The sequence below is a fragment of the Crotalus tigris genome, unplaced genomic scaffold (assembly GCF_016545835.1).
Source record: "Crotalus tigris isolate CLP2741 ecotype Arizona unplaced genomic scaffold, ASM1654583v1 scf7180000024285.889131, whole genome shotgun sequence".
Classification (NCBI taxonomy): Eukaryota; Metazoa; Chordata; class Lepidosauria; order Squamata; family Viperidae; genus Crotalus; species Crotalus tigris.
Genome location: NW_024100458.1, coordinates 657,032 through 675,110, shown reverse-complemented (window position 1 = coordinate 675,110; position 18,079 = coordinate 657,032). Strand labels below are relative to the sequence as shown.

At 39.0% G+C, this 18,079-nt stretch overlaps 2 protein-coding genes across 3 annotated transcripts in view; one reads left to right on the top strand and one right to left on the bottom strand.

The window, feature by feature from the left end:
* DNAJC17 (DnaJ heat shock protein family (Hsp40) member C17) overlaps positions 1-17,916 on the top strand; it is a 29,154-nt gene extending 11,238 nt beyond the window's left edge. Inside the window, exons 9-11 of the mRNA XM_039323840.1 lie at positions 983-1,063; positions 2,426-2,548; positions 17,637-17,916. Of these exons, the coding sequence (XP_039179774.1) occupies positions 983-1,063; positions 2,426-2,548; positions 17,637-17,759 (327 nt within the window). The 3' untranslated portion in view covers positions 17,760-17,916. The remainder of the gene's footprint in view (positions 1-982; positions 1,064-2,425; positions 2,549-17,636) is intronic.
* Positions 9,748-16,034, bottom strand: CUNH15orf62 (chromosome unknown C15orf62 homolog). 2 transcript variants are annotated; one of them, XM_039323841.1, is made up of 3 exons: positions 13,624-16,034; positions 12,508-12,639; positions 9,748-10,895 (listed from the first exon to the last, which is right to left on the bottom strand). In XM_039323841.1, the coding sequence occupies exon 3, from the start codon at positions 10,801-10,803 to the stop codon at positions 10,273-10,275; it is 531 nt and encodes a 176-aa protein (XP_039179775.1). In that variant the 5' UTR covers positions 10,804-10,895; positions 12,508-12,639; positions 13,624-16,034; the 3' UTR covers positions 9,748-10,272. The 2 variants fall into 2 exon arrangements, with proteins under 2 accessions (XP_039179775.1, XP_039179776.1); XM_039323842.1 differs by lacking the exon at positions 12,508-12,639.
* Positions 17,917-18,079: the final 163 nt, after the last annotated feature.

Genomic DNA, 18,079 nt, shown 5'->3' with positions numbered 1-18,079 from the left:
GCCGAGTCAACCTTGAGCCGCTCAGAATCAAACTCCTGGCAGTGAGCTGAATTAGCCTGCAATACTGCATTTTAACCACTGTGCCACCACGGCTGTAGAGTGGGTGATTCATGATTAATTTCAGAAAATTAAGTTTAATTTTAACCGAAGAAGCTATCCTCTTATAACAAAGAAGAATTAAAATACCATCTTCCTTGAACTGGCTTAAACTTTTTAAATTGAAGGGTTAGTGTGACCAGATATAAGAAGAGGATGAGTAGAAAAACCTAAAACATATTCCAGTAATGAAGAGGAAATGAAAAATAATTTAGTCTAGAACAGTGGTTCTCAACCTGTGGGTCGGGACCCCATTTGGGGTCAAATGACCATTTCACGGGGGTCACCAAACCATGCTGTCCGCCATTTTTTTCCTTTTTCCCTAGCTGTCCTACTCCCTCTTATTGGTGGCCACACCCACGTGGGAGTCACCACAACATGGGGAACTGTATTATGGGGTCACGGCATTAGAAAGGTTGAGAATCACTGGTCTAGAACACATCCTGTGGATAAGAAATAAATGTATAGCTCCTTTCCCAAGGGCGAAATAAAACATAAATTATACAATATGATATGGACTGTTAGTGAAGCAGAATTATCAAACATTAAAATAAATAATATTTTATTTGCATAATATCTTGCTTTGTTACTATTAATACACGGAGCAACTGCTCAGGCCACTTATGGACAACTTATCATCTTCCTGATAATATACAGCTGTCCCCCAGCCATAGCTAGAATGATTGTAGGAATTACTGTCCGTTCACTTTTGAAAGGCCACATATTGCCTATTCTTCCACTGGAATAATTTGGCTGGTGCCTTTGTTCTTGGAGTCTGTATCATTTCTGGACTATAATATTGCCTGTGTGAATCTGTGTCCCTTATAGTAAAATCTCTGAAAACATAACCTATATCTTACATTACATTTCTTCTTGATTCTGGCAGTATGGTGAGGTTCTTAATTTGCTGATCTCTAACAAGAAGGCTGGAAGTGCAGTTGTGGAATTTGCTACAGTGAAAGCTGCTGTAAGTTATTTTTGTTTGTATTTTAACTTAGAAATATGGTGCACCAGAATGGATACACTAATGCAAGACAATTCTGCAGGCAATAATTGAAGAAGGTAGCATTATAAAGTACAGATAGTTCTTGTTTAACAACCATTCATTCAGCAAACATTCAAAGTTATATTGGCACTGAATGAGATCCATACCTAGTCCTCAAAGTTGCAGTTGTCATAGTGTCTCCATTTATTTATTTATGAGACTTATATACCGCTTTAAGTGCAAGCACTCTCTAAGCGGTGTACACCAGTAAGCAAAGTACATATATATTTACATTGCCCCCAACAATCTGGGTCCTCATTTTACCTATCTCGGAAGGATGGAAGGCTGAATCAACCTTGAGCCGGTATGATTGTGATGCATGGTGACTAACCTCCAATTACGACAACTGCAGCCTCCCATAATCACATGATCACCATTGGTGACCTTCACAAGCAAAATCAACAGGAAAGCCAGCAGGAAGTCACCAGTAGTGATCATGTGACATCACACCGAATGATGGTGTGGGATATACTTAACAATGGCAACTGGAACTACTGTCATAAGTCAATGCAGTCACATAACATCGAATTTTGCAACCATACTGCTTAGTGATGCTTGAATACATGATTGAGAGAGAGATGCTACAAAGGTTGTAAATGCAGGCATTAGTTGCAAAGTTTCATCAGTGTTGTAACTGCAAATGGTCACTGTCTGAGGTACTTGCTAAATGAGGATTACAGATAAAGGACTGGTCTTTAGTGACGTTACTGCGTGTAAAATAACAACATGCTTACAATAGTTGAGAAACTACCCTCAAGTACCTCTGTGGGTAAATGTCGTTACTGTTCTTTTTTATCTGTTTGTAAAATGCCCTCCTATTTGATATAGGTATGTATTGATCTTTATTGATAAATATTGAGGTCTGTTGAAAGAATTACAATATATTGTAGAACAGAGGGCCCAACCTTTTGGTCACCAGGGACTGGTTTCATGGAGAGAGGTTTTTTCACAGATCGGAGGGTACGTGGTTTTGTGTGCTGCCTGCATCCCACAGATGAGGCTTTGCTTGTTTGTGTGGCCCGGTTGCTGGTATGCCGCGTCCCATCCACAGACTGGGGGTTGGGGACCCCTGTTGTAGAATGATAACAACCAGCTGGATTATTGTCCTTCTACTGTCAGTTGATATCCTATATTGAGTGATAATGAATTAATTTGGCAACTTAGGAGGGAACGCGAAGCAATTATTTGCCTGCAGCCATTCTTCTGTTTGCTCAAGTTAATTACCGAAACAGGGATCAATGAAATACAGATGATCACACAGTGTTGTTTGTTTTTATCTGTTAGGAGATGGCAGTGAAGAATGAAATTGGCCTAACATACAATCCTTTAAAAATCACTTGGCTGGAGGGTCAACCACAGAGTAGCACAGTGTTTGCTGATGGCACTATTCACCCACATATATCTCAGGTAATAGCAATACAAACTGCTTTTATTCTGTTTTAAAGTATAATTTTATTTTATATGTACTCAGTAAGCGTGTTGCCTATATTCTGATTTGGAAGACCTTCTTTAAGTCACAAGTTGTTGTTTACAGATTTATTCTAGCTGAAAGAAATATAAATGTGTTTTTAGTTTGAAATTCATGTACACCCACTATGCTAGAATGAATGCAATTAGTGCTAATTAGGAATGAAATATCCACAGTGTTTACTTTGTTGGGGTTGGTTACTGAAGAAATAATATTAGCAGGTGAAGAAATAGGAGCCTTGGAAACAGATAAATATGATAGTTTTTCCTGGTAAGGAAGTTAGGATAAACAAGTAGCCCTTAAAAGTTCTTTATACTGAGAACTCATGTTTTGAGCAGAGGTTGAGCAATCTATTTGATGCTGAGAGCTGCATGCATGTGCATATGGATTTGCAAATTCACCTCCCCCTCCCCAGCTTTCTCAAGCAGAATTGCTAGAAGGGAAACAACTCGGCTTCTCTGTCTTCTACGGACCACATCTTTTACAACTGTGGAACACAGTTACCTCGACCCTACACTCAGAATAAAAATCATGCCTCTAATTATTGGAAACACTCAATATTTTTAATGAACTCATTCATTTAATATTTTTTTTTGCAAATATGCTGTATGAAACATTTCAGATACAATCTCCCTGAAATGTAATTCCTCTTAAATATTGTAACTACACTTTCAAATCTCCAAATAGGCTACAACCGGGGTCCCCAACCAGGTTTCTCCCCCATCGGCCACCGGGCCGTGTGAGTGGCTGGCTGGTGCGCACACGTGCACAGTTCCACTCGGATGAGCGTCACGTCTGCAGCCCGACTCGCACGAGTGTCACCATGAGCGCCATGGGCATTTGCAGCCTCAGTCGTGCGCAGATTGATGTGAGCATCGTGGGCGTTTGTGGCCCCACTTGTGCGAGTGTTGCAGGCGTTCGCAGCCCCACTCACATGAGCATTGTGGGCATTCATGGCCCCCACTTGTGTGAGCGTCACCATGAACATTGCAGGCATTTGCAGCCCCATGCGTGAGCGCTCGCGTTACTTTGAGCATCGCAGATGCTCGCAATCCTCGCACGAACGCTCACAGCCCCACTCACATGAGCAACAAGTATGTGTGCGTACGCACATGCGTTTACTCCCCCACAAGACTATTCCTTCTTTCTCTCCTTCTACTTGCTTCAGGCTGCCAACCCCAAAAGATTGGGGAACTCTGGGCTACATAGATTAGTAGATCTTTAAAATAACATTTAAAAAGACAGTTTTGTTCTATGGTTTATAGCATGATAGTTTTTTTCTTTTGTTGATGGCAAAAATGTGTTTTTTATGAAATATGAATATGTCTGCAAATTCAATGTTTTATTTATAAATGTTATTTTTTTTTTGATTTTATAGCTTCTATCTATTTGACACAACTAGAAATTAAACTTTAAATAATTTACAGACAGAAAGCCAGATGGGTGGTGATGATAGGAAAACTAAGGAGAATGTAAAGGTGCATTGTGAATGTTATCTGTGTTATATTATTGTAAGCTGCCTAGAGCAGCCATCCAGCGAGATAGGCAGCAAATAAATTTAACAAATAAATGAACAAAAATAAATATATTTCTATAGTAGTCTTCCCCCCCCCCCCCCAATTTGACCCTTCCTTGAGTACAACTCCCATCATTTCCAACAAGAATTGTACCTATGTCAGCTGGGAATATGTTCTGTCCCCCTTTCCCAACCGATGCGTTGTGGCTTCTGCTGAAATGTTAATAAACAAAATTAAGAGACTTTGGCCATAGTTCAGCCTTTTTTCTTTGCACGTGACACAAGTACATTTTTCTGGCAATATGTGGGTGAAAAAATTAGCTGTTGTGTACTTAATGAGCAGGTATATTGCCAGCTTTTTTAAAGAAGCATTTACTGTGTGTGATAATTAATAAATAATCATCACTTATTATTCTGCTAGTAAGTAATTTGGTAATTTGGTCTTAATTCACAGTGGCTGGTCCTGAGAAACTGCTTTGCAGAGGTTTATTGAGGCCTGTGTAGCTCCACCTGGGACATACTTAGAGCTCTTTAGAGCGAATTGCCTTTCTAGTCCTATTCCACAGGGCTGCGTTTACTGCCATAGCTTCTCTTGGCCAGAATGCATTCGAGAAGAATGCTATGGTCAGCAATACTCAACAGGGTAGAATCCAGCAGAACCCCCAGGTTGTTTGGGTCATTTGTTACTAACTTAACAACAGCAGTTATTCACTTAACAGTTGTGGCAAGTGAATGGGGCAAAACTCAACAACTACTTTGCTGATGGATGGAAATGTGGGGCTCAGGTTTTTTTTTAAGCGTACACAAGATTGGCAGAGCTATCACAAGCAGTCCCGATGTATATTATTGGTATTAAGTCCTGTCCCTAAGAGTGAAAGAGGATGAATTGACTACAATTAAAAGTTTTTGCTCATGTTTTGGTAATAGAACTCTGGTGTTGAACACAGGAAGTCCTCGACCTACGACCACAATCGAGCCCAAAATTCCCATCGATCAGCAAAGTAGTTGTTGAGTTTTGTCCCATTTTACAATCTTTCTTGCTACATAATTGTTAAGTGAAGCACTGCCGTTGTTAAGTTAGTAATATGGTTGTTCAGTGAATCTGGCTTCCCCCTTGACTTTGCCTGTCAGAAGATTGCAAAAGGCGATCACGTGACCCCACGACACTGCAATCCGTCATAAGTACATGCCAGTTGCCAAGCATCCAAATTTTGATCATGTGACCACGGGGATGCTGCAGTGGACACAAGTGTGAAAACTGAGTCATAAGTCACTTTTTTTCAGTGCCACTGTAACTTCAAGTGGCCATTAAAGAAATGCTTGTATGTCGAGGACTATCTGTATTGCTTATTGAAGGTGTCAGCATCTAACTGAATTGGCCTGATCTCAGAAAAGCTAAGCAGATCAAATCTGGTTAAGATTTGGATGAGATTTTACCAAGAAGTCTCAGGATTACAGGTTAAAATGAGAAACTCAAAAAAACACTATGGAAGAACACGGTGACAGACCTCTTCTGCATGTCGCCAAAAAACATGACTGTATCCATGGCGTCACCAGGAGTCAATGATTCAGGAGAGACTTTAGCTATTGCTTCTTATGAAATCTTTTGTTTATTACTTAGGTTTTTTCCCCCTTCTTTTTATTAACAATGCAAGAGGCCATTTGAACATGTCTTTGCTAAAGGGTTAAAAAAGAACTAGAAGATTCAGTACATAGCTTATTGTGGTGAGGTAGTTGTGCTAAATAAATAAAGTCTTTATTAGATTGCGGAGGTTGGGCTATTCTGCTCCAATATTATTAGGTGATCCACATTGCTAAGTTATGTTTTTGACAACACAGCAGCAATTTAATGCAATATATTGCAATTTAAATCAGGTCATGTACTTAGTGTTCAAATATCAGTCGATTTCCTGCTAAAATATAGGAAATAAGTGTATTTTATATCAGTATATTTTTAGATTCAAAGAGGATAAAAGAACAGTATTTTATCCTGAATCTTGCACCTGAACCAGTTGAGAATAATGGAAGAGATAAGCATCTGTTCAGTGCTGAGTTAGTTTGGGAGAAGAACATGGGTCACTTAAAACTGCAGAATGACCCTGCATTCAATTAAAACATCCTTTAATCAGATAGTATGGACTATATATACTAGCAGTTTCTGAAATCCCTAAATTATAGGCAGTCCTCAACTTACGACCTGTCATTTAGTGACCAAAGTTACAGTGGCACTGAAAACGGAGACTTATGACCAGTTTTCACACTTACGAATATTGCAGGATTCCCCATGGTCATGTGATCAAAATTTGGGCACTTGGTAGCTGGCATGTATTTATGAGTTACACTGTTCCGGAGTTATGTGATCCCATTTGTAACATTCCCAATCAATTCCGACAAGCAAAATCAATGGGAGAAGCCAGATTTGCTTAATAACCATGTGATCTGCTTAACAGCTGCAGTGACTCACTTAACAATTGTGGCAAAAAAGGTCGTAAAATGGGGCAAACCCCGCTTAATAACTGCCTTGCTTAGCAAGAAAAATTTTGGGCTCAATTGTGGTAATAAGTTAACGACTATATTAGATTAACTGAAAAATGTCTTGGAAGATTCTATACCTATTGTTTATTTTTCCCAGACAATTGAAGAGTATTATTTAGACCAGTGGTTCTCAACCTTCCTAATGCCGCGACCCTTTAATACAGTCCCTCATGTTGTGGTGACCCCACAGTATCAAAAACTTGACCAAAAAAAAAAAAAAGGAAAAAATGGGAAAGTATAGGTAGTCCTCAACTTACAACAATTCGCTTAGTGACTGTTAAAAGTTACAACAGCACTGGAAAAGCGAATTAATGATCATTTTTCACACTTATGATTGTTGCAGCACCCCCAGGGTCATGTGATTTACATTCAGATGCTTGACAACTGATTCATACTTATGACATTCACAGTGTCCCAGGATCACTTGATCAATGGCCAGGGGGCATGGCCAGCTGATCACTCAGGTTGCAGAGTGCCTGGGGGGGGGATCTGTGGGTCTCTGGGATGGGATTGAGGTGGGTACCTGCCTTCCTTCCCTCCCTTGTCCCTTCCTTCCTTCTTTTCTTCCTTTCCTTCACCTCCCTTAGTCTCTTCCTCCTTCCCTCCCTCTCTCCCATTGTCCCTTCCTTCCTTCCTTCCTTCCTTCCTTCCTTCCTTCCTTCCTTCCTTCCTTCCTTCCTCCCTCCCTTCCTTCCTTCCTTCCTTCCTTCCTTCCTTCCTTCCTTTCCTTCACCTCCTGCTTAGTCTCTTCCTCCTTCCCTCCCTCTCTCCCATTGTCCCTTCCTTCTTTCCTTCCTTCCTTTCCTTCCTCTCCCTTAGTCTCTTCTCCTGCTTAGTCTCTTCCTCCTTCCCTCCCTCTCTCCCATTGTCCCTTCTTTCCTTCCTTCCTTTCCTTCACCTCCTTCTTAGTCTCTTCCTCCTTCCCTCCCTCTCTCCCCTTGTCCCTTCCTTCTTTCCTTCCTTTTCTTCCCCTCCCTCTTAGTCTGTTCCTCCTTCCCTCTCTCTCTCCCCTTGTCCCTTCCTTCCTTCCTTAAGGCATTTCCATTCTTAAATGGAAATAATTGATCATATTTGTTTTTCTCCTCAATTGATATGTAAAAAAAGATTTGAATTTATTTCATTAAGCCGAAAAATACAATGTATTCTAGAGATATTTATATATATTATTTGGACCTCTTCTGTGATTGTCCCATTTTCTTTAATTCTCACACTGTTGGTATTTTGATGTTGGGTAGAGAAATAAGCATTATACTTATACTTTATTTATTTGGCTAAGTGTGGTTAGACACACAGGGAAATTGTCTTCGGTACAGAAAAACCCAGTGTACTGGAGACAAATTCCTTGTGTGTCTAACCACACTTGGTTAAATATATTAAATGTTAAATATGTTAATATGTTGTACTGAAATCCTGGAATTTATTTATGAAGAACATTAGCTTTATTGAGCATGGAATGAACCTGTACTGAAAAAAATAAGGCTACTTGGGTGTTTGAATTCCAAATTGAATATATTGCTCTTGCCATCAATGTGGCTTATCAATAAGTGTAATGTGGAAAGACCAGTCAATATTGTTTCTTGTGATTAAATTTTGAGTTGCTTTTATAAAGGTAGTCCTCTGTCAATAACAGTAATTGGGACATGAATTTCTGTCACTAAGTGATGTTTTTTAAAACATAATGTCATGTAATCGCATCCTTTAGTGACAGCTGTCTACCATGAATGAATATCTGAAGGATCCCATAATATATGCAGTAAATACATATATTTTTTCCTTTTGTGTTGTTTTGTTTCTTGTTATGTTTTGCTTTTCATATTTACACTGCTTTGTATATTGTGGTAGTTTTTCCTTCAGTTGGTTAAGTATATTATGGCAATAAAGAATAAAAACTGAAATAAAAAGAGAGAGCAACAGATGTCATCGATTTGTTTTGTAATAAACAGCATTTAGTCACGTTTATATTTGTGGAATAGGTGAACATCCCCTATGGATTTATTGTGATGACTCATGCCATGCAATATGTTAAAGAGATCAGTAGCTAAAAATTATACCTGCCCCCAAATCCTGTCATTCCTCTTCTGGGCTTGCAAGTTACATTGGAATTGGAAATGAAGCAGTTCTTTCCATCTCATTGATTTTAGTGGGAGGAAAAAGTTTTACAATTACACTGTCCAAAAAAACCAGTGGGAAAGTACCTTCCCACAACTTCCTGTTCTAGATTTTGTGAGGTAGTTTCACTACAAATCTCTCCCATGTACCTCCCTTCTTGTTGTCACCCATGGGGTTGATCTATCCATTTGCTGGCAATTGTAGGCTTATATTGTATAAATGTTGTTATTCTCATGCATCTAGTTGGAAACATCTTGTTGTTTGAACCTGTTTGTTGGCAATCCTCTTGAAGTATACAATGCTACTGATCTGTGAGTGTGTGTGTTATAGAAGAATGAGAAAATTACAAAGTCTGGTTATATTTGTTCTCAGCCTGAGGAAGTAAACAGGAGCTCATTTTTGACACTGACTTACTCATATCAGCCTGAAGCTGAAACAACAATGAAAATTGCCCTTCGTATATTAAGAATTCCTGTCACAATTCAGCTTTATCTTTGATGGTGCAGTCATAACCTTAAGTATGCAGCAATAGGTGGAGTTCAGAATTCAGTAGAAAATTAATAGCGTTAGTCATGTTTGCAGCTGCCTAATACAGCTGCTTTAATCTGGCAAAAAAACTGCTGTGGGACTCTGGTCCAGTTTGGATCAAATCTCTTGCTGCTCTCTTCTGAAACTACGGTTTCCTCATGCCAGGTTTTTGCTTCTTTAATTGATGTTACTATAAACCACAATGATGTCTGCAAGTGTTTGCTGGTAGTAGATACAGTACATGATATAATAGGATAGACTCTCCCCCCCCCCAAATTTAACATTTTTCAAATGTGTTTCATCACAGCACTGATCAAATTGGGTGGAACTTAGTAAAAGCTGCACCCCAATACTTTTGAAGATGTCAGACTGTAAGGGTAATACTAAGGCTTTCCCCATTTATCTGTTAGAAGATGAATACTTGTCACTGGAAATTAAAGAATGTGCAAAGTAAATAAAACAAATTGGTTTAATAAAGAGTAGCATATACATTCACATTTTACATTCATAGTATGACGTAAATGAAGTTATTAATTCCCTCAAGTTGAAGGAAGAAATTAGAAAAAGTCTGTACTGGCACAAAGGAAGATAAACTTCATATTCAGAGTTCCCATTTCACTATTGGTAGATGAGGACCTTTGCCCTCTGTATCCTATGAAAGCTTTATGTATAAAAGTTGGGCTCCAAGATATTTAAGATTATTTTATCCAACCATATCCATACATTCCATATGATACAGCGCTTCCTGCCAAAACCATCTTCCTCTTGCACATACACATAGAATTTCTGATTGATTACGTATAGCAAGTATATTGCCTGCTTATCAGTGAGATAGAAAACATAAGTTACTTAATAGCGTCCCCTAAGAGATGGCATAACCTTCTTATGGGAACAAATTTATTTTAAAAAGAACCAAAGATCCGTGAATCAGAAGAGTCAGTATGATTAATTCCTTGGTTTTGGTGAGAATTCCAGCTAATTTAATAGTAAATTCTGTTTTCTGAGTGTTTGTAAAACATCGTCCAGGAGTGAGGGCCCCAAATCTAGTGTGAAGGAAGAGAAAGGGTCTGAAGGATCAAAAGGAGGTTTACGGTTCCTGGAGAGAGTTTCAGAGTTCATGGTTTGGGCTCTGTAAAATAGATCAGGCTGTGTTTGAGTAGCCTTATGAAAATGGCAGGAAGTGCTTAAAAAGGAGATATCTGTAGAGGAAGATGCTCTGTGGTCTATTATATTGGGGCAGCTGGCAGTGTCCAAATATAAGCGAGGTGGTTTGGGAGGTGGCTGTGTTTTAGTGGTAAGATTTTGTTCGCTTTGACACGAAAAATAGTCTGGCTTTTCTTTGAAATTTCTTAGGAACCTCTTTTTGTCACACTGTTCATTGGAGTCTAATGTTTGACTCTTCTGGTTCAAGATAATAGCCTGGTTGCCCAATTTCTTGTTCCTCCTGAATGAGAGCCGCTTGAAGAAACCTGAAGACCTAATAGATCCTCTCCGCCATGTGTCCATGTTGAGACAACAGTAAAGTGATGTTTGCTAATTAATCAATAGTCTTTAGGTAAACGGTTGCTCCTGGAGTCAGTGAACTTCTTTCTTGTTTGCTAGAAGAAGAAAAGAGACATTAACAAGCAGGTTTGTGTATTCAAAGTTAGGACTTACTTGCATTTTAAAGAAAAGAATGCATAAGGAGTGCCCCAAAAGTAATTTTCACAATAATTCTCATTGCTAGAGTTCAGCAACCCTCCAGGTAGCTAGGATTTTGAGAAGAATACTGAATATGTGTGGTTTCTGATACCAAAGCCCAAATGTAAGAAAATACTCTGCATCTTAGATAGAAATTTATCTCAGAATTAAACATTTTATTATTAGTACTTTAATTTGGTATGCATTTATATCTAAGGACAGTACAAGACCTACAAGGTATTTACAGTTAATAAATTCCAGATTCTTTTATTTTTTCATACTCCTGAAAAAATACTTATAAGTACTTTCATACTTATTCAAAGTCCAAATTCACAGAAGTACAATAGGGCTTTTCAATCAGTGGTACGGGTAGCACCTGTGGTACATTGGCACCTGGCAGGTGGTACGTGACCATCCTAGAAAAGTGGTAGAGGGGGAGGGGAATGAGCTGAACCGGTGGCAGCACCACACAAGCCTGAGCGAGAGACGGATGGAGCTGCAGGGCTGTAGGGCTCAATGGAAGCGCCAGGATCAGCGCTTCTTCGGGACTGTCACGGCTCAGTGGAAGCGCCAGGATTAGCGCCAGGCTCCAACTGGAGCTCAGCGCTGATCCTGGTGCTTCTGCTGAGCCCAGAAGAAGCGCCGATCAGCTGGAATGTTGCAGCCTCTCCAGGATCTTATGATTTACATTCAGATGCTTGGCAGCTGATTCATATTTATGACGGTCACAGTGTCCCAGGATCATGTGAAGTGACTAAAACCTGCTGCAACCACCCAGCAGACAGGGGGAATAAAAACCAAACACCCCCCCCCACCCCTGCTGTCAATCTTCAACAAAAATGCTCACAACAATGAAAACCTCGGACAGGAGGAAGAGCGCCATCGGGTGGGCAGGTGTCTTGCTCGGCTGTGGCTTGGGGGGCACTTTTTCAGTGGCATTGTAACTTCGAACAGTCACTAAGTGAAGTACTGTAAGTCGAGGACTACCTGTACTTCATCACTTTTTTCCCTTTTTTGGGGGGTCATCAAGTTTTTGACACCTTGCTAGGCGACTGGTGGCACTCGGATATTGCCATACCCTAAAAGTGGTTACAATGGGTGAAAAGGTTGAAAAGCCCTGCAATAGAGGAGCTTTCAAGATGATGATGATGATGATGATTGTATGGCATTGTTACATTAGCCAGGAGACTACAATGCTAATGCAGAGTAGTAGATTGACTGCCAGTTTACTAACTCTGTTGTGGTACACGCTCACACGCTTCCCAAGATGTGCCACAGGAGGGTAAGCTGGCTTCATACCAGAAAGTCAAATGGCTCCTGCAGGGTCATCCAGGGCACTCTTCCCTCCACCAAAGCTACCTCACAAATGGGCATTGCAACGAAGAAGGTTCAAAGCCTGCAGGAATCTGATGGCCTGCATGAAACACCTTCTGGTCTCCCCACTGAAGTAGTACCTATTTATCTACTTCCATAGAACATGCTTTCAAACTGCTAGGTGGGCAGAAGCTGAAGCAAGTGACAGGAGCTCACCCCATAATGCAGTGCTACGACTTGAACCCCTGGAACAGAGACCATCTCCAGCATCATTAAGGCATTGAGCCACCGCGCCTCTAAGTCAAACTTGATTCCTTGTGATTTCTTGGATATTTCTACGTAGTTTTCCTAGCAACAATACAAAAATGATATGCTATTAATTTCTTCTGGGATATTTCCCTACTTTCCTGCTCAACCTGATGGTCTCTCATCTAATATTAGCTAGGTTCAACCCTGCTTAATTGAGTAGCTGCTGCCCTCTAGCTAGATATTTATAGTTAGTCCAGCCCTTATGAACTTTAGATAAACATCATAGGTTTAAATTCTACCTGCAGTGGTTCAAAGTATGGCATTCTTTGGGAGTGAGCTTATTCCCCAGCATATACTATTGATATAGATTCTTTGGCATTAGTTTGCATCATCTTTCTGTTTCATTAGATTATATCTCCCCTATTCTATATCCAAGCCTCCTCTATTATTCCAGTTTCCACAGTCTCTTTTAGTAAATGTCTGCCTCTCTCTTGACTTCCTCACACTCAATTCAGTTCTAATTTCCCCTTTTGTTGCTCCATAAACTTGCAATAGCTTTACTTGTTCTGCTCATCGGGCCTTTTATTCATGTTTCCTCTTTGGATCAAGAACTAATACCTAACCTGGGCTTGCTCCATTTGATCAACATATCAATAAGTTGTCTTTCCTATTTTCTACTTGTCAGTCTGTGATGTACCACTTCATTCACACTGACAAGCTGATGCCCATTGTATGTAGAGGCTAGACAGTGAAAGAAGATATGGAAATTTCCATTGTTTCTTATTTGTGGCCTGCCATCCCTACATTAGCTCATTTTAACTATGGGAAGGTGTTCTGTATCTTGGCTTCCAAAATGTGCTGATAAATCGAAGTTGAGTGAAGATATAAGTATTGTTAGAATGCTACACCTGAATCCCAGTGAACCGTCACAATAATGAAAAGTATTCAGTTTCCTACTGTGAAAAGTTCACTATGGGCCACTGAGAGAAAGGCATCTATTAGCAAAAATACCGGAAGGATTTATAAATTAAGTAATTATGGCTTCGAGCTTTAAACAAAGTAAAATTTAGAATTAATACTTACAGTGAGATGGACCAATAGAGAAACAGCCAAGTGGGGAACACAGAGGGAAGCCCATCCAGTTCAGTGCACATTGTGGTTTCATTCCTTGGCAGTCGTTAAAAGATCATAGCATATTTTCAGATTTCTTTGTTTCGAGCACCTTTCCTTTAGCACCTACTTTTCACTTCTGGCTCAGCCACTCATCTGTTCTGTGGGTGGTAATTCCTTTGTGTGTGTTCTACGCCAAGCCCTTGCTGACTCAGTTACATTAGAAACTGGGATTTATGCTATTACCTAATTGCCTGGGTTGCAGGAAATAGGTGTGTATGAGTCTGAAGCATTAGCCTACGTTACTTTACCTCAAGAGAAACTAGAGCTTCTGTGGAAGCTTGGAACCACAGATCTTTATTCTTCAGGAGTTACTGGAAGAAGGTACAAATAAGGAAATAAAAGAGCACCTAGCAAATTTAGTTCTGTTGGCCAAGCTCCAAGAGATTTATGTAATTCCACATATAGTGTCAAATATTGAAATGAGGATGGTGCAATAAAACACAGAATTCCAGTTCTGGTGACTTACATCAAATAACATGGCAAATGGTTAGAAAAAAAATTGATGGCCTGAGATATTTTAAATCGCCTTTGCCCGTGTTTTTGTCTAATGCTTTTGCTTCTCCATCGAACTTGGGTCTTATCTTTGTGGTATTAAAAAGTGACATTTTTGTAGATTCTATAACAATTTTTCAGCTGTTCCTCCAAGTATTTTCTTTACTCTGGTCACACGGCTGTTTTTAATATTACCCTTTTTGTAAGGAACTTATATTAGTTTATTTTCCTAAAAGTTATTCTTTCACCCTTCTTTTATTGTCAGCATCAAATTAAAATAAGACTTGAAACAACATTGTTAGTCTATCAACAAGATAAATTCTAATTTATTCTTCTATTCCTGTAGTCACTCTTGCCTTCATTAACTTATGCAAAGAAGTATTTTTCCAGACATCCTAATGTGAGTCAGTATGATATAGTAGTGGATATTTGGGTAGAGATACCCTGAAGTCTGTTTTAGTTCCTGCTTATCTGTGAAACTTGCTGTGTTACAGTCTAGGTAAAATCAGGAGTGTCTGCAGTGTAGTGTTGTCTATAAAGGTCTAATTTCCTTAGAACCAGGAGAAAGTTCATGTTACTGCAGTATAATAGGAAGTACTAATGCAGTTTCTTAATAGCTGTACGAGCAAAAGATTCAATACATTAAATTTAATAAATGAACATCAGATCGCTTTCATTTACTATAGGTAAAATGGCTACTGTAAATATTCATATAAAGAGAACTCCTTTATATGAATGTTATTTATACTATATATACGAATTAGCTGCTTCTTTAGATAGCAAGAAAATGATGATAAATTGTACCAATATCTATCAGTCTTAGAAATAATGTTCCTGCATTAAGATTTCGTAAATCATACTTAATATTCAATGAAACATTAAAATCAACATTCTGAAACCAATTCCCTTATTGAGCCTATAAGTCTACTCAGACTTCTTCACTTTATAATTTCTATAGCAATACTTTCTTACAAGGCTACGTGAGTAAATTTGGAATTCTCTGTATAGAGCTTTTGAACTAATCTGATTGGCCAGATAATTAACAAAACTACTTACAACACTATATAAGTATACTTTCGCTGATGTAGCATATATAGATGATGAGAACACCTATCTTTAAAGATTTAGGTCAGCTTTTGTCTGCAAGGAAGGTCAGGTAAATGCCTCTGGACAATATGTGATAGCAATTTACTGCTGCATTTTGCATAGCGCTTAATATTGAGAAAAATCACTGCTTGCAAAGTATCATTTAAATCATTATTAATATCTGTTATGTTAGGTTTCCTGCCTTAATCCTAAAAATACATGATTTAATGTGTCAATCTCATATCGTTTGCTAAAGTGTGCCATCACAGAAGAAAACTAACCTAAATGTAAGATGTTTATGCCAGCATGAAATTTCTAAAATGCTAGCAGGGTTAAAGCAAAACCAGTATATAGTCTCATAACATTTTACATACATGTATGAACTTTATAGCAAATTGGTTTGGATAACCACGTTAGACTCCTCTTGCCGTTTTGTTTCCTTCTTTCAGCCTTTCCATTTGTTTCATGGCACTTTGTTTGTACCCCACCCCAGACCCAGTCCAAAGGTAAACCAATTTTTGCTCAACAAGGTTGTGCCTGGTACCCTAATTTTGTGAGTGAAATGCATTGGTATAGGTTTGCCAAGAAACAGATTTCATCCCCTTGTATTTATTTTATTATTTACATCCACTATTATTATTTTTATAAATAATTTAGGATGGCATACATAATACATTTACCTACTCCTATTTTTTTTCAACCCTGTGAGGTGTGTGTGTGAGAGAGAGAGAGTGTGTGTGTGTGTGTGTGTGTGTGAGAGAGAGAGAGAGAGAGAGAGAGAGAGAGAGAGAGAACCCATCCAGCCAGGTTTTATGCCTAAGGCAGGATTAGAACTCGCGGTCCTCTGGTGACTAGCCTGGTGCCTTAACCACTAGACCAAACTGGCTCTATAACTACAGGGTGTCTCCAAAATCATCTCTGAAAGGAAACAGCATACAGCCTTGGCTCTCCCATCCCACCATTTTCAGATGTGCCAAGGTTTCTATGGGTAATTTGTCTTTCTCAATTTTAGCAATATTAAGATTTGTGGACATTAGCTCTGGAAGTTGAATTATGGGAGTTGAAGTTCACACACCTTAAAAACCACAAAAGTTGAGAAGCACTATTTTTAGACTATAGTTTCACATTGTATTGGCCTCTCAGCTGGGTGTTTCTTTTCTACAGCTCTCTCAGAAATCCTCCAAAAACGTTTCAGGCTTGGAGACATACATATGGGTTGGTCTTGACTTATGACGGCAATTGAGACTGGAATTGTCATTGCCAAGCATTGCAGTCGTAAAATGCGACTGCATTGCTTAGTGACAGCAATCCCTGCAATCTTGGTTGCTGATTTTAAATGAATCTCACAGTTTAGGCAAGGCAACTTCTTGCCACCTTCCCACAATCAAAATTAGTGGGGGACTCTGCAAGTTCCAAATCAGTAAGTGGTTTGTTGCTGGGTGGGGGAGAGAGCAAGGGGATGTGCAAGAGGCGCTGGTCAGGGAAAGTGGGTAACATGCATGGGAGGATACACGAGTCAGGGTGAGAAGCAACACATGGATCAGGGAGGATGCAAGAGGTGCTGTGTAGGTGAGGGAGGACCAGGGATGGTGTGTGTGAGAAGAGCAGCACAGGTCAGGAGGCTCTTTCTTGGGAAGCTGGCAAGGAAGGTTGCAAATGGTAATCAGTTGATGCTTGGCAAGCAGTCCTAAATGTGAACTGGTTGCCAAGCTCCCAGGACTGATTATAGCCCCCATTTGTTCAATGCTTAATTTCAAATGGTTGTTGAAGAAATGTTGTAGATCAAGGACTACTGTATGTTCAAGAAATATGGCAATGCTGTAACAAACCATTTTTCTTTGGACCAGCTGTAAGCTTTTCTCAAAAAGAAATACACCTTAGGAATAGAACCTTTAGAACATAATCTAGAATAATTTGTTCTAAACTCCGTTTTAATATGTGGGATCTTAAAACTACTTAATTTTGAATAATTTGTATGACTGTTAAGCATATTGGGATGTAAAACATAAAACACTTTTTTTCCTTTTAGCACTTTCCAGCCAGATGAATAATGCTATGTACTGTGTGAAGTTTGTTTTGTTTGTAAAGAGTAATTTTAATATCTATAAAATCTAAGATCAGCTGAAAATGCCAAGAATATTTCTTGCCGAGAGCCAAATAGATTGCCAATATGCAGTAATTAGTAGTAATATAGCTGCGCTAAATGTAGAATCTGTATTTCTATAGACATTTGAAAGGTACTCTTGTATTGGAGTGGTGATGCTTTCCAGATCCAGAATAAAATAATTATGCATGAAAGACCTAATGGAGCTTCTGAAACTAACTGCAGTCACTTCTTTCCACAGGATTCAGTAGTTTCCGAGAGGGATTATGAAAGTCTTGTGATGATGCGCATGCGGCAAGCTTCTGAGAGGCAGAAGCTAATTGAAAAGATGAAACAGGAAGATGAAGAAGAGTCTTATACATAGTAGAAGGGGAAATGGCATTACCATGCATTTTTACTTATAATTCTTAAATCATTAAAAACTATTGAAGGAAAAACGTCAAAACTACTGTAGATTTCTTGGAAGAATAACTGATCACCAAAATTAAGGAGATATATAAAGTGAAAATCTATTTCAAGTATTTCGTTGTATGGCTTAAATTACTCTGACATCTGGAATTTATACAGCAGTAGCAAATCTGCCTTTTGGAAAACCATATCCTTCCTTCTTGATCACCATGTTTCCCTACTCATTGAACCAATATGAGTTCTACAGCACATTTTCTATGATAGAAAATGTTTTCT

What these genes read in the sequence shown, in the direction of transcription:
- CUNH15orf62 (XM_039323841.1), bottom strand. Translation starts at nt 10,803, where the DNA reads ATGGACACATGGCGGAGAGGATCTATTAGGTCTTCAGGTTTCTTCAAG.